General features: G+C 39.9%; 1 protein-coding gene across 7 annotated transcripts in view; it reads left to right on the top strand.

Annotated features, from left to right (window-relative positions):
* The window catches only part of BTBD9 (BTB domain containing 9), a 148355-nt gene that overhangs the window by 87555 nt on the left and 42732 nt on the right, over positions 1 to 18068 (top strand). For 6 of the 7 annotated variants that reach the window (XM_035108137.2, XM_035108138.2, XM_035108139.2 and 3 more), the window contains one exon: positions 12403 to 12592. In XM_035108137.2, coding sequence (XP_034964028.1) covers positions 12403 to 12592 — 190 coding nt within the window. Of the gene's footprint in view, positions 1 to 12402; positions 12593 to 14519; positions 14598 to 18068 lie in introns of all 7 variants that reach the window. The other variant, XM_060272952.1, reaches the window with a different exon arrangement.

Raw genomic sequence — 18068 nt, 5'->3', positions numbered from 1 at the left:
TCATGTTCAGTGCACAATAACTGTTTCCTTTATAGGTGCAAAATCCTGATATTGCAAAACCTCTGCAGCTTAAGGTTGTAAAGTCTTAAATGTTTCTTTTATAGCAAACATTAAATGGTGAGATACCCTTTCAAAAGCAGTGTTGGATTTTGTTAAGAATAACAATATATTAAAAGTGTGCCATTATCTATGGGGAAAACCGAGCATTTAAATGCCATGTAGCCACGTCTAAAATATATTTGAATTCTGCCCTGATGATTATCAGAGCAACTTCCTTTTTTATTGACTAATAAATAGTGTATAAAAATGTGACTTGGTTTTAAGTACCTTACTTCATGGTATTCTTCAAGCATTCTGTGAGCTTTAACTATTGTTTTAGCTTCTTGAAACTTCACCTTCTTTATTAACAGTGGAAAATATCAAATATTTGTTTGACCACCATTGATTGAGGAAGATGGGACTTCTCAGGTTTGTGTTCAGCTGTGTGCTATAGGAGTTGGAGGATACTGAACACGTCCCTATTCCAAATATAAAAGCCCAGTGGCCCATCTAGTCTAGCATTCTGTTCTTAAAATGGCCAACCAGATGATGGTGATGAGGGTGATGATTAATTAAAATTCTATACCACCCTTCATCCAAAGATCACAGGGTGGTTTACAACGTATAACACCAAAATTCATAACATAATAACAAAGAAATCCTGTATACCTGAAGGAACGTCTCCGCCACCATGATTTAGCTTGAACAGTGATGTCCAGCTCCGAGGGCCTTCTGGCAGTTTCCTCACTGCTACAAGTGAAGTTACAGGGAACCAGGCATTATTTTTACTTGTTAGTATTGTGAATTATTTTATCCCTGGTGATCTTGAGTAGGCTCAGAACTAGCTTTCTGGTGCATTCTTAGTTGATATCCATCTTCCCTCCACAAGAAAACAGCATGTGTTTCATTAGTGACAAACTTCCTCCAATCCCACTTTTTTACCTAGAGTATATGTATCACTGTGAGAATGTGATTTTAGGGAATAAGGAGAATTTTAGCCTATTGTGGCAGAATTCTAACCCTTGAAGATGGAGGGAAGACAACAACTCTGAAGGCAGCTGCTGCTTAGTACTTAGAAATAGTAAGGGAACTGTATGCAGCTTCCAGTGGTCAAGATAACCCCACATGGCTTAGACCCTTTGCTTACCCAACAACTAGTGACAAAATGACATTGGAACTGAAGTTTAAAATTCTTTGCATTTGTGCACACGTATGGTAGAACAAAACCAGTTAATAAAAACAGTTAATAGATGCAGATTATATTACAAATTCCCCAAAGCAGAACTTAAAGAACTAACAAAAGAATATGCTAATATACTTTTTGCTTAAACCATTAGGATATATCAAAGAAAGTAGAAATTCTAAAAGTAATTGGGTTACAGTAAATAGGGGCAAGATGGGGAGGGGGGGGGAGAGAAATAAACAGAATGGTAGTATTTTACATCTGTATAGTAAAATGTACAAGCAGCCTATGTTGCATTTTGTCTTGTGAGTGACTTTGGTAAACCTGGGCACCAAGTATGTCATAGTTTTGTATCTGTTTAGATTTTTGTTCTATTAAAGAAAAGTTCAGTCTAAAATAGGAATAAGTGTACTAAGGTATGACCAGAATAACTGGGTCCAGAACTATAACATCAAGAGATAATGGGAGATATATTGCTGTCCCACGATTACATTAAATATGGCAATGGGTAAAGCAGAATAATGAGTTTATATTAATAATGTGCCAAGGAAATCTACCCTGACCCACATCGGCAGAGAATGGTAATCACATAGTAGGCTATGTAAATGCTTATTAAAAAGTTAGGTCATAGCCATACCACAGCTTTTATAAGTTACTCTCTCTCTTCTGATTTCTGGGGATGAGTAGTGCTGTAATTCTGTGGGCAGGTCTTTTGACCCTTTCACAGATACTCAAAATACTAGAACCTTTGATGCCATGGTAAAATCTGCTTGTTTATACATATATACAAGTTGAGCAGAAGAGAGCAGACAGATATCCAGAAGACAGCACAGGGTTTTAAGGCAGTAACAGTTCGCAACAGCATTCCCCCAACCCAACTGCATTCTCTCAGGTCAAGCTTATTTGTTGTTCAGCTTATTATTGTTAAGCTTATTTTGTTCAGCCCCTACTTAATCATCTGTGGGGCATCACAAATGCCATCGGTAAGCACCTCTGGATACCAATGCAGCCAAAGTCCAAGAGAGAGATGGTCATTTTGTATCTTCAAAAAATATGCTTATAAAATGAGCACCTTTCTTATTAAGAAACCAAATAAATATTGGTTTAATATTGGTTTGCTCATCAGCAATGCTTAGCCTTTTTAGAATGTCAATTGTTTAAATTTCACTTTGAAACCACCTATGATAGAGAATGAATCTGTTATTCAGCTAATTCTTCAAACAAACCAGGTCAATGAAAGATTTCACAGGCTACATTATTTAATCTCTCTTTTTAAAGTCATTTTCAGTTGGATCAAGTAACTGTACATATATATGGGGATCATTTGTCATATGTATTATATTACCTTGCTATAGCATCTACATAATGGTCATTCCTGTATACTGAAGATTAGAAGCTGAGCAAACAAGTAATAAAAATGAAGGATTGATTATAGCAATTTTATGTTGCTGCGCCTTACATGCAACGTTATCAAGACAAGTCATTACCTGCCATTTTCTGACATTTACCATATAATACAGTGACACGCCACTATAAGCCTTGTCCAAGAATTGCTGTTCGGCATTTAACTCATTATTTAAAGGTGAACAGGCAAACGTATATGGTTCATCTAAGACAAATCCTTTGCATAAATCCTAACATTTGGCAGCACCCCTAAATAAACAGAGTGGTTAGTTCACACAAACTATGGTGAACCATAGTTAATGACATACTGTACTGTGATTACAGCTTTCTAGTCTGTTCTTCTCTTACTTGCTAGCATGTAGAATAAACAAAGCACAGTCTCTGGCATAGTACTGTATTTAATCTGAACCAGGGATTATGGTTTGTTTCACTCCCAACAAACCATAGTCTGTAACCACAATTTGTTCCCTTATGGATCGTGGTTGTTGGAGCAAAACAAACCAATATCCCTGGTTCAGTCCTAACACTATGTCAAGGATTGCAGTTTGTTTCCTCCATATGCTAGCAAGGAGAAAACAAAGAGCCTAGTTTACCATAATGTCTGAGTTGGGCCACTAAATGAGACAATACCATTGATACTGGAAACAGTATTTTTAAACTACAGTATGCAGACATCCTCTCAATAGTGTGTTCAGGGCAGATAAATGCGACCTCATTGTAGTAATGAGCCAAATTACACTACTTTGGGTTATGGTGAATATCGCTTAATTTAATATTAAAAATAAGAGTTGAATGCGTATTCAAGTCTTATTTTTAATATTAAATTAAGTGATATTACTCAATCAATAGCATATGAAATACTCCACAATGTAGTGTTAGAGCTCAGAGTATAATTTTCTTCGTTGTTTACAACTGGGTACTTTTGTTCAACAGTCACACATAAAGAATGCATTAGATGAGTCACTTGTGCAGAATGGCATAAATATTGTATTTAATACGAAGTTAGAATGCTGAAGAAAACAAAAACAATATGATTATATTAATGCTTTAATGACATGCAGCAAGAGACTTATTTACAAATCTGAATCTGAGGTGTACTTTTATAATTCAAATCAAAATAAACAAGTTTTCTTAGCAAGCTAGATACTTGTTCACAGTTCTGATGCTGAGCATCAGAAACTCATGACATTGGGAGGGGGGTTCTGCTGCTGCTGAAACAACATAGCCCAGTCTCAAAATTTCCCTTTATTTGTGAATTCTCTGAAGGCAGAGCTTAATTTGAATCAGATGAGAGACTTCAAATCACTATTTAGTATCAGGGCTCAACTCTTGGAGATATGAAAAAGAGTAGTTTTCGGCATATTCAGAGTGTGTTATGTAATGGCAGAATATTCGTAATCAGCAGCCCCACGTCTGGTAATAAACAAGGAATGGGTTTTCAACACTAAAGATTTTAATATGCAGTGACGTTTGAGATTTTCTGAGAAGCAGAATGTCAATCCCTAAAATAAAATATTTGAGCCCTGCAATATGCATTTTACATATCAAACATTGTGTGGGAGGTAAGGGAAAACTGAGTACACACCAGGGGAAATATTGCTCTGTTTGGTTGCAGTCTTTCTGTCTCCTTTCCTCTGAAATGGCTTCTAAGTTTCCCCCCACCCATGCTTGGCAGTGGGCAGATATGTGGGCAGGTGGCTGGGGGTAAGCGGATGAGCACTTTTTGTGCCTAGGAGTCTACCTTTCCATTTTTGTCAGTACTGTGAAGCCTAGTGACAAGGTACTTCTTCAATTATGGAGGAAGTTCCATAGGAAGGTCCATAGGAAGTTGTGCCACTTACTTCTCAGACATAAAAAGGACACAAAGGAACAGGGTATCATGTTGTACAGCAGCCTGAGCAATATTACTTTTAAGGATTGCCTTACGTGCCTACTCAACCTCTTTGATCTGCAGAACTGGTACTTTCACAAGTGCCATATAATGTATTTTCTGCATCTGGTTGATGCAGCCACACAGAAAGACAGACTTGTATGCTTTGGGAACTCCCAGGCACTATTGCTATACTGTTTTAGATGTCTGCTAAACACTTTTTTTTTGTAAGGAAGCCTATCCAGACACATAATTATTATCTGTTTATTATTGATTATTATTTTATATTGTTCCATATCTCTCTAAATAAATATATTACTATACTTGTGCTGCCATAGTCTTCCACTTGTATGATTGGAGAATTAGACTGGTATATTTACTTGCCTGAGTGTGAGTGTCCCCTACAGTACTAATTGTGTGTTGAGACCCCGTTACCACCCCCTCAAGGAGAAATAAAAACACTAAGACAAAGGATATAAGGTTAATGTTATTGGGCAAATTTAGGCCACAACTAAATGAGTGGGTATTGGCTTAGGCATTGAGTAGACCAGGCTATATCTGACTCCTGCCCGCTGCGCAGGAAGTCTGGTAGGGTAAACCCCCGGTAGGGGGAGCCCTGTCAATGCAAACCAACGCGAGCTCCCCCCTGGGTTCCCGAAGGGTCGTGGCATGGCCCTAGCCCCGCCCTGGATTTCGGACAAGATCCACACCCCCGGATTCCTTTAACGGAATACACCTAAGCATGGAGGGGCAGGCGATGGCCAGGCCTCCCCTCCCCCATCAGAAGGTCACCCAATGCCTAACCGCAACACCTTACAAAGTTGTGATGATTGCTATGAGGTAGGCGAAAACCAAGTGGCCTGAGCCAATTTGCCAAGTGGAAAAATTCCTACCAGGCCCTTCGACGGCAACCAACTGAGGTCCATAGCAAGGCCATTAAAGAATAAACCTGCAAATAGGGAAGGAGGGTGGGAGATTGAGAACGCAAGCCAAGAGGAAACCCCCTCGGCTTGCGCCTCGGTTTAAGCGGGTCCTGGCCATGCCCCCCAGCCAGCTGATTGGCTGGCCGAATGATGACGTGGCCTGGATCCCCCGAGCGGCGCAGAACAACATCCCCGCCCCCGGAGGAGAGTGGGTGGCCACGCGGTCCACCGCAACTCCTCCCCACTGGGAAGTGGAGCGGATTTATTGTAGTGCAAGAAGGCATGTTGTACCTGGAGATGGTGGCCATGAACCTTTTCCAAAGATTTGTAAATGAAAACATCAGCTGTGCTTCACTTACATCTCACAGCTGTCCAATTTGTGTTAGTGAAAAAAGAGACGGGGTGCTGCTTATAAATTACATTCTAGAATGCTGTGTTACTGGTGGCCCTTCTGCTGAACCAAAATAGGAAGTCCTATAGAAGCACAAAGGTTCTATATCCTGCCAGGATAAAGTTTCTTATCCTGCCTTGAGGGCTTGGTTGTTGGAACTATTTCTTAGCAACGTGTCCCCCCGCCTCCATGTATACAGAACTGTGTGCATCTCTATCCAGGTTGCTTTCAGTTTATTGTCCCATCTTTGTACTACTTCATAACACTCCAAGGGACAAAACAGTGAGTAATGGGTGCAGAGCAGGCGATGGAGATAAAAAATTGGATGTCCTTGGTTATCCTCTAGGGAATGCTTCCCTGAACGATGAATCACTGTACCCTTATTTGTGCATCCTCTTGTGCCTTAGGAGAAATTGTTTAAAATGTCGGGTAAGGGAGAAGATGAATAAATAATCATTCATTTGTCTTTTGCTCAGTGGCAGTTATTATAAAAATCATTTAAACATCTAGCAAAGGGAAAAAGTCAAATCAATTTCTTAGCGGTATACACCTTGGTGTTGTGAAATATTACTGTGCCTTTCACTTAGTGAGGCATCCAGAAGGTGCTGTTCCCTTGTCCAGTTTAATGTTTTTTTTCTACATGAAAGCCATTGCCACCCTGTTCTTTCTTTCCCCTTTAAAGGTTAGCTGTCTTTTAAATTTGCACAGGTTTTCCTAGCAACAGCTGTCGGCTTTTCAGTAAGCATACCCTTAGGAAATTATGAAAATTTTAAGACCATCTAAATAGTGCTGGGACTTCTCTTCTACAGTGAATATGAGATACATGGCCAGTTTTATTTACTGCTATACATTTTTTCTCTGGATCTACAGACCTGTCTTCTAGTTCATATTTGATTTCTTCTTTCCAGACCAGTAGCAAAAGCTGATCTCAGAGGCCTTTAAAGCACTTGTAGCTTTTGAAAGAAGGTTCATCACTTAGTAGTTCATTAAATTCCACTTGTACATTATCAGATTCTAAACCTCCATACTAGTAAACAGTAACACTGGATATTTATATTGTTTAATTCCAATATTCAAGGTACTTTACATTTTCTTTTAATGCAACAAAATATACAATAACAGCAAGAATGTACTACATTTTTGTTGGGCTGGCGGGGGCAGGTGGAACATAGCATCTATATTTAATGATTGTACATTTTATGAAATTATTTTAATTTTTTCTTTTAATAATCCTTATGGAAAATCCAGGATTATTATATCCACATTGCAGGTAAGAATGAGATTCAGGGAATAGGCTTGTCAAAAGACACATAATGAGATAATATGTATGTTTAGCCTGGAGAAGAGAAGGTTAAGGGGTGATATGATAGCCATGTTCAAATATATGAAAGGATGTCATATGGAGGAGGGAGAAAGATTGTTTTCTGCTGCTCCAGAGAAGCGGACACAGAGCAATGGATTCAAACTACAAGAAAGAAGATTCCACCTAAACATTAGGAAGAACTTCCTGACAGTAACAGCTGTTCGGCAGTGGAATTTGCTACCAAGGAGTGTTGTGGAGTCTCCTTCTTTGGAGGTTTTTAAGCAGAGGCTTGACAGCCATATGTCAAGAATGCTTTGATGGTGTTTCCTGCTTGGCAGGGGGTTGGACTGGATGGCCATTGTGGTCTCTTCCAACTCTATGATTCTATGATTCTAACTTCCTTTTAATAAAAAAAATCTCAGACACATCTCTGGGTTAAGTCTGTAGACCTACAGCAGTAAAAATTACTAGGCAAAAAAAAAGTGAGGATGGGACTAACTGGTAGGCTCTCATATCATCAGAGTGACTTGAATGCATGACTGGGAGCAAGGGAGCCATACCTGGCACTTAATATAGATCTCACAGAGCCAGAAATGGATGCACCTATCCCTAAAGTTGCTACAACATACTCAAAGGCAGACAGACCTTCCTCAGACTGCTTTGTGGTAAATGTATTGATGCTATCTAAACTGATATTTTGTTTACTTCCCTAAGAATACAGAAATCTTGGATTAAAGGTACTGCTCAACTGTGGCATTTGGAAGTTTTTCTTAAGGACTAACAGGACTGCCTTTGTACTCAATTTCAGTAACTCAAGAGTCTAGGATAAACTCCCACTCCCACTCGCAGAGGCAGCAGGGATTTTATTGCCAAGACACGGTCAGACTAGACATGATAGGGAAATAATGTTTCTTGTTCATGTGTATCCCTGTTTATGCGTAAAGCGAAGAACAGTGTTTATGTCTTACTTTAACATGAAAAACCAGTATTCACTAGGTGTGTAAATGGGCAGACTTGGCAAAAGGCAGTTTACAATGTTCCTAAAATGCAGGGGGTGAAGTTCCAGATCCCATAACCTGCATTCTGCTTTTCATGTTTTTTTGTTTTTGTTTTTGTAATGTGTGAATTGGACTGGCATATGAATCAACAAACATGGTTGTCTCTGTTGCATCTATTTTGACCCACAGACATTTAAAAAAATCAATAGTGCTCTACTTTAACATTTCGTAATTTGTTAGAAGGAATAAGTACTGCCATTGGGGTTCTCTTTGTGTATGGCTAAATAATAGTGAGGAGGTACCTTCAAATTGGGTTTAGCAGTCGTAACGCCAGTGATCCTGAGTCAAATAACATCCCCTGACTTTTTTAAAAGTAGTCATATTAAAAAGAAACATAAGGTGGAAAATACTCAGGAGAAGATATATGCCTGAGTGCAATTTTTCCCTTCACTCGTTTTTCATCAGGTATCATCGGAGACAGTAAAATTACATGTCATCTTATCTTCAAGTATAGTTAATATAGATAGTCTTTAGGTCATGTCCTGGAAATAACACTGCCTTTTAAAACTTTTTTGTGTGTGTCAAAATCAAATATATTGGCAATCTGTTGGCCATAACCTGTTACAGGATAAGAGTCAGGAAGAGTAACACACAAATCATATCCTTCTCCCTCACCCCCCTGCGGTTCCCGCTGCTGTTTCTGCCTTGGTCCATTTTAAAATTCTGCTTGCTTCCAGAATGTCTGCAATTTGTTAGCATGTATCATTTTATATTCTATGGCAACAATATGCTAAACTTGTGCAGAACTGTTACGTGCACAAAGAATGAGAACAGTAATTTTCATCCTTGTACCGTATCCCATTCTTATTTTTCTTTTCTCTTGTAGCATGCGTTACTTAGCTAGTTGAAGGACAGAAGAAAAAATGCAGAAAAACATAGAAACAAGATACTGTTGGTTTTGGCAGTCCACTTTTATAAACAAAGTGACACAAATTGAGGCAGAAATTCCTCAGGGATTAGAGAAGGGAACCAAAAGACTGGAAATGCAGCACAGAGCAAAGTCCCTTCCAGATGGTGTTTTAAATAAATTTATCAGGCGGGTATGAAAGACGATAATGAACATTCAGAATGGGGAGTGGCAGTCTTCCCTTGGGAGCCGAAACAACATGGTACTTTCTGTACGTTGCAATTATTTGATTGCTGTCTAATTTCCCAGTGTGCAAAACAGTACAAAATCAATTTCTGTCATTAATACAGAATATATCAGGAACTTTATTAGAGAATGGCAAGTTGAACAATTGCTTTGGTAAATAAACAAATTGCATTTGTGTTGAAATGGATTATATAATACAGAAGCATTGAAACCAAATTTCAAGAACACATCCTTAAAACCAATATGCACATCAGTAAATTGGAATAAATTAATTTGTGAGTAACGTCTTCAATATCCTAAAATATATACTAGCTACTGGATACTACAAAAATTCCAGTGTGGTAAATCTTGATGGGCTAAGAAAATATTGGTTGCAAATGCTTTGATACAAAACAGCAACAAAACAATTGTTACAGGTTTTAGCTTTGAAATACCTTGTCCCCATTATGAACCCGAAGGGAAGCATTTGATTATTTAACCTGAAACAAGCCATCTGTACATTTGAGCAATATTATTATTTATAAAGCTCCATAAGCGTGTCTTGATTTTATTGTATATTGTTTTTAAATTGTTCTGAGCTGCTTAGGGAGACTTGTTGAAAAGTGGGCTGAGACTTTAAAAAAAATAACTACATATACTAAATAAATACATAAACACTTTACATGATAGAAAAAATAAATTGTGAGGAATTACAAGAGGGAAGGGAAGGATCAGAGAGGGGCAAGAAAGAGATGGATATGAGGGAAAGTAGATACTTTATATTTATTTATTTAAGTTTGCAGAATTGAGCAGAATGCAAAATAGGTCTGAGGATGGATCAGGAGTAAAACAGTGGAACTAGCTAGGTGTTTGGGGACAAAACATTTTTGTAAGGGAGACGTTTGTCCACCAGGAAAGGTGGTAGACCCAAGTAACTTTTTATTCACTGTCGGCTTATGTCAGACTTTAGGAACATACCGTAATTAAGGTCTCAGTACTGAAGGATTCATAGCATATCCATTTCCTAGTTGCTTATGTAATTAAGGATTTGTGAAGCATTAGCTTCAAGTTCTCCATGGTTGAAAACATTTTGGAAAGACACACATATGGTGTTGGTGTAGTTTATAGTAACATCACACAAAAGGGCTCATGTAGTGGACAGCTTCCATGATGACCATGACTGCAGCACATGAAGCAGGAATAAAAGTCATGAAAATAATGACTGCTCCCTCAGGAGGTTGTGGACTATTTTTCTTTGGAGGTTTTGAAGCAGAGGTTGGATGGCCGTTTGTCTTGGATGCTTTAGCTGAGATTCCTGCATATATATATATATTCCTGCATATATATATATATTCTGAACTCAGAATTAAAGATTCATAAGAATCTGTGCTGTCTTCAAGAGTCCCTAACTTATCTGAAACCACAACTGAATGGCATAGGTAGGCCTGGGGAAAACTGTAGCGTTAGCAAGTGATCTTCCAGCACTCAGGCCCACTTGAAGACATTGTGCCTTGTATAGCAACCAGAATCACCTTAAACAGTTTGCAATGAAAGGTTCACTTTGCAGTTCAAATTATTATGTGGAGTCCACGAGTTCTAAAGCGGCAAGTGTTGTGTTCCTGGATCAACAGTTTAAACAATACTGCCCAATGCTGTAGCTTCTTTATTGCCAGTACCACTACTTTTTAAAAATAATAATAATAATAACTTTTTATTTATACCCCGCCCTCCCCAGTCAAAACTGGGCTCAGGGCAGCTAACACCAATAAAATTACAATAAAACATAAAAAGCAATTAATTAAAATACAGATTAAAATACAATATTAAAATTTAAAATGCAGCCTCATTTTAAGTAGTTCATAAATACAAGCCATGCGGGAGGAAAACACAGGGGTCAGACTAAGTCCGGCCCAAAGGCCAGGTGGAACAGCTCTGTCTTGCAGGCCCTGCGGAAAGATGACAAATCCTGCAGGGCCCTGGTCTCCTGTGAAAGAGCGTTCCACCAAGTTGGGACCAATACTGAAAAGGCCCTGGCCCCAGTAGAGGCCAATGTAGCCACCTTATGGCTCGGGATCTCCAGAGTATTGTTGTTTATGGACCTTAAGGTCCTCCGCGGGGCATACCAGGAGAGGCGGTCCCGTAGGTATGAGGGTCACTTTAGTCACTGTGCATTAGGAGTTCCTTAGAAGGTTGGTTGGCGTCTTGGAACACCTGCTTCCGGCAACTCCTGCAGCCAAGCTGGTGCCAAAAATATTACTCTGGTTTCCTTTGGACCACATAAGTGAGGCCAAAAGGGAGTCATCATCTGGTCAGCCAAGAACCTCCATACACACCACCCAGGCCTGCACCCTGGAGAGTGTTAGCTATTTCACTCCTACGATGCTGCATTTGTGATTGGTGTAAATCACATACCTGTCTGAGAAGAGTGTGGAAAACGGAAGACAGTCTTATCTCTTCCGCTGTATGTACTTTGTAATGTTCTTTCACTTTTCCTGTTCTCTCGGAGCTGGAGACAACGGACGCCATTATGCTTTTGTCTGTACATAGTGTGTAAATAAATAGTAGATAAGCTCTACGATGTCTCACGCTTCTTGCTGTGTTATGGCAGAAGTGTAGTGTGCATATACCATCTGGTATATGTCGCTAGAAGCGCACTGGAAGAGAAGGGAGATTCCTTTTCCAGAACTGCGTGTACCAGAGGACGCTCAGAGTTTCGGGGGCTTGCAGGCATCCCCAGGGCGTTTTCCACTTTGCTGCTGCTAACACAGTGGATTCACTTCACCCCTATAGGTGCACTTCATTGTCTCTCAAGACAGACAGGTGCCAACAACAACAAAAGTGCATTGCCATTCCTGTCCTAGTCCACAATTCCATGTTCATCCTAATACTGAGGTTGTCTGCTTTCAGCAAAAAAATTGCTATGATATTAACCTGTCTAAATACTTATTTGCAATCCATAATTTTGTTCTAAGGCTGCTTTGGAGTTAAAGGTTCTCTGGCCTGCCCTGGTTCAGACAGCTCCCCCAGTGCTTATTCATTATTAATCTATGCTCTGAATCATCAGCCCATGTGTTCCTGCTTGTTTTTATTCTTCCCCAGAAATAGAAATGGATGGTTGTCTCTGCCTGCTTTTGATCTCTTTCATATTTTAATTTTCAGTTCCCACTGAGAACGTTGCAACAGTTGCAGACTGTGCCAGTGTTATTGAGGGCGTAAGCCGAAGTCGCAATGCCTTGCTGAATGGAGACACAAAGAACTATGACTGGGATTCTGGGTATACATGCCACCAGCTAGGCAGTGGTGCTATCGTAGTGCAGTTGGCACAACCTTACATGATTGGATCAATTCGGTAAGATTTCTTTTTTATGTAAAGCTAGTTCATAAGGGGAAAATTCATGCCTCCTGGATACCTTCCATATACAGCTTCAATTTCTTTAAGCAGCATCTGAAACAACACCGTGTGTTAGTTGTTAAGATAGAGGATGGTGTATTTTATTTATAAATCTTTTGCTATGCTATCTTTATAAGTTAAATAAATAAAAGTGTGTGTGTGTGTGTGTGTGTATCCTGTAGAAAGGTCAGTTGCTTTTCCTTGCAATGGGAATATTCTTCTTGTGCCACAATAGCATGCAAAACAACTTGAAAAACAAATCATGACACACATTTAATGTTAAAATAGTGACAAAACTTGTTGCTGGGGATGGCATCAGAAACAGAGTGCTATAGATAATTCTTTATTATTATTATTATTATTATTATTATTATTATATTACTATTTCTGGATATTTGTCACAATCTGCATAGCCCCCCAAACACGCCTCTGTTAATCTACCTAATTCAGTTTTTTTATTGCTTGATGTAGTTGGAAATCATAGGCTTAGAAGACTTAATTAGTGCCATTTTCAGTGCCTGTTGACTGGCTACTTCTGTGTTTTCTTAAAATAGACGGTTAGATATTTTCTCTAGTTTACCTCCTCAACTATGAGGTTTATGGGGCAATGGGTATATTGGATAGAATGTTGGTGTTAGACCAAGGAAACATGGATTCACAGCCATGAATCTTACCATATGATCTTAGACAGAGAAATAGTAACAGCAAGGGTAAAAAGGTAAAAGGTAAAGGTAAAGGACCCCTGACAACTAAGTCCAGTTGCAGACGACTCTGGGGTTGTGGTGCTCATCTCGCTTTACAGGCCAAGGGAGCTGGCGTTTGTCCACAGTTTTTCCGGGTCATGTGGCCAGCATGACTAAGCCACTTCTGGCGTAACTGAACACTGAAACCAGAGCAGCACATGGAAATGCTGTTTACCTTCCTGCTGGAGTGGTACCTATTTATTTACTTGGACTTTGGGGTGTGCTTTCGAACTGCTAGGTTGGCAGGAGCTGGGACCGAGCAACGGGAGCTCACCCCGTCACGGGGATTCGAACTGCCGACCTTCTGATCAGCAAGCCCAAGAGGCTCAGTAGTTTAGACCACAGCGCCACCCACATGGGTAGGGAAGCCTTTTCTTTCTGGGCACCATGGGCCAGTAGTGGAATGGGGGCAGAGGCAAAACTGGGCAGAACGACGAATGCATTTTGTGTGTGTGTCATAGGCTAGTTTTACACACACATCCCTCTCCGCCCTACATCCAAGAAAGCAATAGGAATCAACAGAGTTCAAGGCACATTCCAGCCAAGCAAATGCACTCAAAGATGGTGTGAAGCATGATCAGTGGGGTGGAGCTTGGGGGAGGGGGCTGGGGAGAATTTCAGGAGCCAGATAGAGAGGCTTGGAGGGATGCATTTGGCCCCTAGGCCTGATATTCCCCCTACCTGCCTTACAAGGTTATTGTGAGGGTAACACTGCAGTCAGAGCAAGCACACTGCTCTGAGCTCCTTGAAGGAAAGGCCAAAAAATGCACTACATAATTCATATGTAATACACTACTTTTGTAAAGATAAGTTGAAATATTCAAGATGCATTATCAAAGAAACATGGTAAGTGCTTTGGACAATTCCAATTTGGACAATATCCAGGGCTCGCATAGCATCTCCTTTTTCAGATAAATAATGCTGGACTTCATGGTTCTGGTCCTACTTAGTCGTTCCTAGAGAGTGAGGCTGGGAGAGTGCTCTTCAGCCCCATTGAGCCTTCATTGTGGAGTTCCACAGGGTTCAGCTTTACCCCCTGTGCTTTACTACATGAAACCAGAGTGGGGTTATTCAGAGTTTTGGAGTAGGCTGTCAGCAATATGCTGGTGACACACATCTCTGCTTTTCCTTTACATCTGCAGGTGTGGCAGTGGATGTGTCTTGCCTCAGTAATGGACTGGATGAGAGCCAACAAGCTGAAGCTCAATCCAGATAACCCTGTTAGTAGGCCCCAGTGTTAATCCCTAGACAGGATGGATGGGAAGTTGCCTACTGTTGACGGGGTTACACACACACTGAAGGAGTGGGTACATAGCTTGGAGGTATTTCTGGATCCTTTGCTGTCACTGGAGGCTCAGGTGGCCTCGGTGGCATGGAGTGCCTTTCATCAGCTTTGGCTGGTGGCCCTGCTGCACCCCTATCTTGACTGGAATAGCCTTGTCTGTGCTCTGGTAACCTTGAGGTTTCATTACTGCAGTGCAGTGCAGTGCAGGCTGCCTCTGAAGACTGTTCCAAAACTTCGGCTGGTGCCGAATTCAGCAGCCAAGTCACTCACTGCAGCAAGACAGTTTGAGCACATTACACTGATCCTGGCCCGATTGCACTGGCTGCCAATTAGTTTCTTGGCCCAATTCAAAATGCTTATTTTGACCTATAAAGTCTTAAATGACTCTGGACCACAATATCTCAAGGACTGCCTCTTATCCACAAGAGGTTCATAGGGTCACAACAGCTAATCAAGAGCACTTACAATCCCCCCCTCTGTATATGTATAATGTATATAATAATCTACGCACACACACATCCCATACGGGGGAGGGAGCAGAAATTCTGTACTCAACGGATAACAGAATCTAGACCTGGGGTTATGAGCCAAGGAAGATTAATTCTATGACTGCCCCATTTTTAAGTGAAACTCCTCTTCTCTATTTTTAATGGATACATATTCTCCCCCTAGAGTACTAGGCTCTGATATTCTTACTAAAATGTAAGGTGGTGCAATCAAATTTTTATTACACTCATTGCTACCTATTTCAATTAATAGACTTCTAGCAAGGTTGATGCTTCTGAGGCAAATGTTTAATATTCTGGATATTGCAGGAAGTGAGCCGGATGAACTTCAAGTTCACTCAGCATTTCTTCCTACAGCCCAGAGGGCAAGATTGACTAACGAAGGCTAATTTAACATTTTCTTCTAATATAAGAAGTCTTTGTAGCAGAAACAACATTGCCCTAAACTGTTTTTTCCCTGCGATGTGTGCAGTTCTGCCTCCTTCACTTAAACATTCTCTTTCTGTCCTCGTGTATCCATCACAGCACAACCTAGCCTACTCATTAATGTTTACTGCGATACCTTGCTCAGAATACATTTGAAGGATTAGTATGTGGCATGAAATGTGGCCCTTGTGCCCAGAGTGCACTAGTGAATATTTATACTGGCACCTGAGAGGCATTTTGTGGTAGTCTGAAAGGGCAGGTCATGCAGACTGAATTCTGTGCAACATGTATTTTTCTTTAGCTTCTAATTATTCAGATGGTATCATGGAGAGGCAAATAAGAAACCTCAGTTGGGCTACTGTTGGCTTGTGCAAAAAAATACAATTTACCTCTTTTAAATTCACTTTTAGGGGTTTAGGTGGGTCAACATTAAAAAAAAAACAGTAAGGTAACAGTTCAGTGAACCAGTCGACATGTTACTGACCTGGAAGTTGCTATTTTGTCCCCATACTTGTCATTAGAGGATAGCACCTCAGACATCTTGCCTTACCCTATAGATGCCCAATTGACTGCTTCAGTCTGCCAAACTGGTACTGTTACAGGTGCCACACAATACTTGTTCTGTGTTTGTAAATAATAATAATATTTTAGTGTGGCAGCACCCACAATTTGGAATTCTGTGCCTTTTCACATCAAGCAGGCTCCTCCACTGTACAGGTGCCTTCTAAGAACATTTTTGTTTTGACAAGCCTACCTAGATATGTAGAATGTTTTCATGTAAATTCTATGAAATAAATAAGTAAACTAAATATCACGAAAGTTTACTCTAATTTACATAGTCATTTAGTTTCTATAAAACTCTTTATCCTGTTACAGTGGTACCTCTGGTTAAGAACTTAATTTGTTCTGGAGGTCCTTAACCCAAGGTTCTTAACCCAAGGTTAGCGGAGTCTGTAACCTGAAGCGTTTGTAACCCGAGGTACCACTGTATATTGAGACATTTTAGGAGTGGTTGCACCTTTTACCTTACTGCATTTTTAGCTATTCTCATCCACAGTTGTGTGTTTTGAATCAACTTAATATAGGCTTCAGCACTTTGGACAGCACTTATCGCCCTGTGTGGCTCTAGATAAATGTTTGATAGCAATAGTTCATCCTGCACTGTACAGAACTCAAGTGTGTCAACAGAACCTGTTTGCCAAGAATCTTCTAGAATTTAGCAGTCAGGATGATATATGACTCTGACTCTTACTAGCCTTCTTACTAGCCTTGAATATTTGAATCGAGGAAATGTTGGGAATCTGAAGTGAGATGCCCACATAGCAAAAGTTACCCACAGTTCCAGTCACCACATATAGGCAGCTTAAGATCTAAAATAGTTTACTACTGTAGAAGATTAGGCTTCAGTAATACAGTTTCAGACGTTGATATACATACAATTTGTAGGCTTTGGAGATGCAGATACAGATATATACAAGTACAAAGTATCTCTGTTGTTCCAGCTTCAAGATGTAAAACAGACTCCGACTTACAGAGGCACTCACTGACTGACATGCCATAGCAACTGGCTTGGCTGACATGCACCTGTTGGTTTATCTCATACATGGGATGATCTGTGCTCATGAAGGAAATTAAGCCCTTCCTCCATGTCCAATTTCTCCAACAAGAAACGACAAAGTCCTGCGATGATAAAAAGTATTCTCTTGGGAGGGAAATAATAGATTCGGGGGGGGGGGAATTACATATGTTTTTGCTTTTATCCATACTTGTAATTAAAAAGTGTTACAATGATTTATATCTGTGTTTATCTCATCACACATCTAAGATTCTGCCCTTAAGTTGACAGATATTTTTAATAAGCAAGTTAGCTACAGTCTTGCTTAGAGGCACCAAAAGACTTTTACAGCTACACAGAAAGATAGTGGGTGAGAAAGCAGAATTTCAGATAGCTGAGTCTTTCTTCTGACCAAGTATGCAATGATGCCTTTGGGAATTCTGACTGAATCAGCTCTAAATTTTTAATTTGCAGGAAGTCAGCACTAATGAGAACTTTAGTTTTCCTTCAGAAGCCTTTTATTTTTGCTTCTGAAATGATGACTTATTAATATTATTAATAGCCAGGCTTAAGCAAAGGGTTCTGGAACAGCTTTTGTAAAGCTTGTTTGACCAGCCAATCTTAACCCCAGACAGTGTCAAAGGATTTAGAGATGTGGAGGGCAGTTTATTATTAAGTGCCATGCCCTTTAGGTAAGCAGGCTTCTGAATTAGTGAATATTTCCCCAGAACCTAATGAGTTTATGTTTATCTCATAGCTATCAACCAACAGCATCATTAAAGGGGGAAAAAGAGGCTGTTGGTGGTGCAGGGTGAAATAATTTCTGCAGAAGTAATGTTTTTATTAGCAGTTGAAAGTAAACAAGATATCTTCAATAGGAAGAAAGGAATACATTAAAGAAAACTTAAATATTCTTTAA

Source organism: Zootoca vivipara, chromosome 3 (assembly GCF_963506605.1).
Source record: "Zootoca vivipara chromosome 3, rZooViv1.1, whole genome shotgun sequence".
Classification (NCBI taxonomy): Eukaryota; Metazoa; Chordata; class Lepidosauria; order Squamata; family Lacertidae; genus Zootoca; species Zootoca vivipara.
This window is presented reverse-complemented; position numbering and strand designations above follow the sequence as displayed.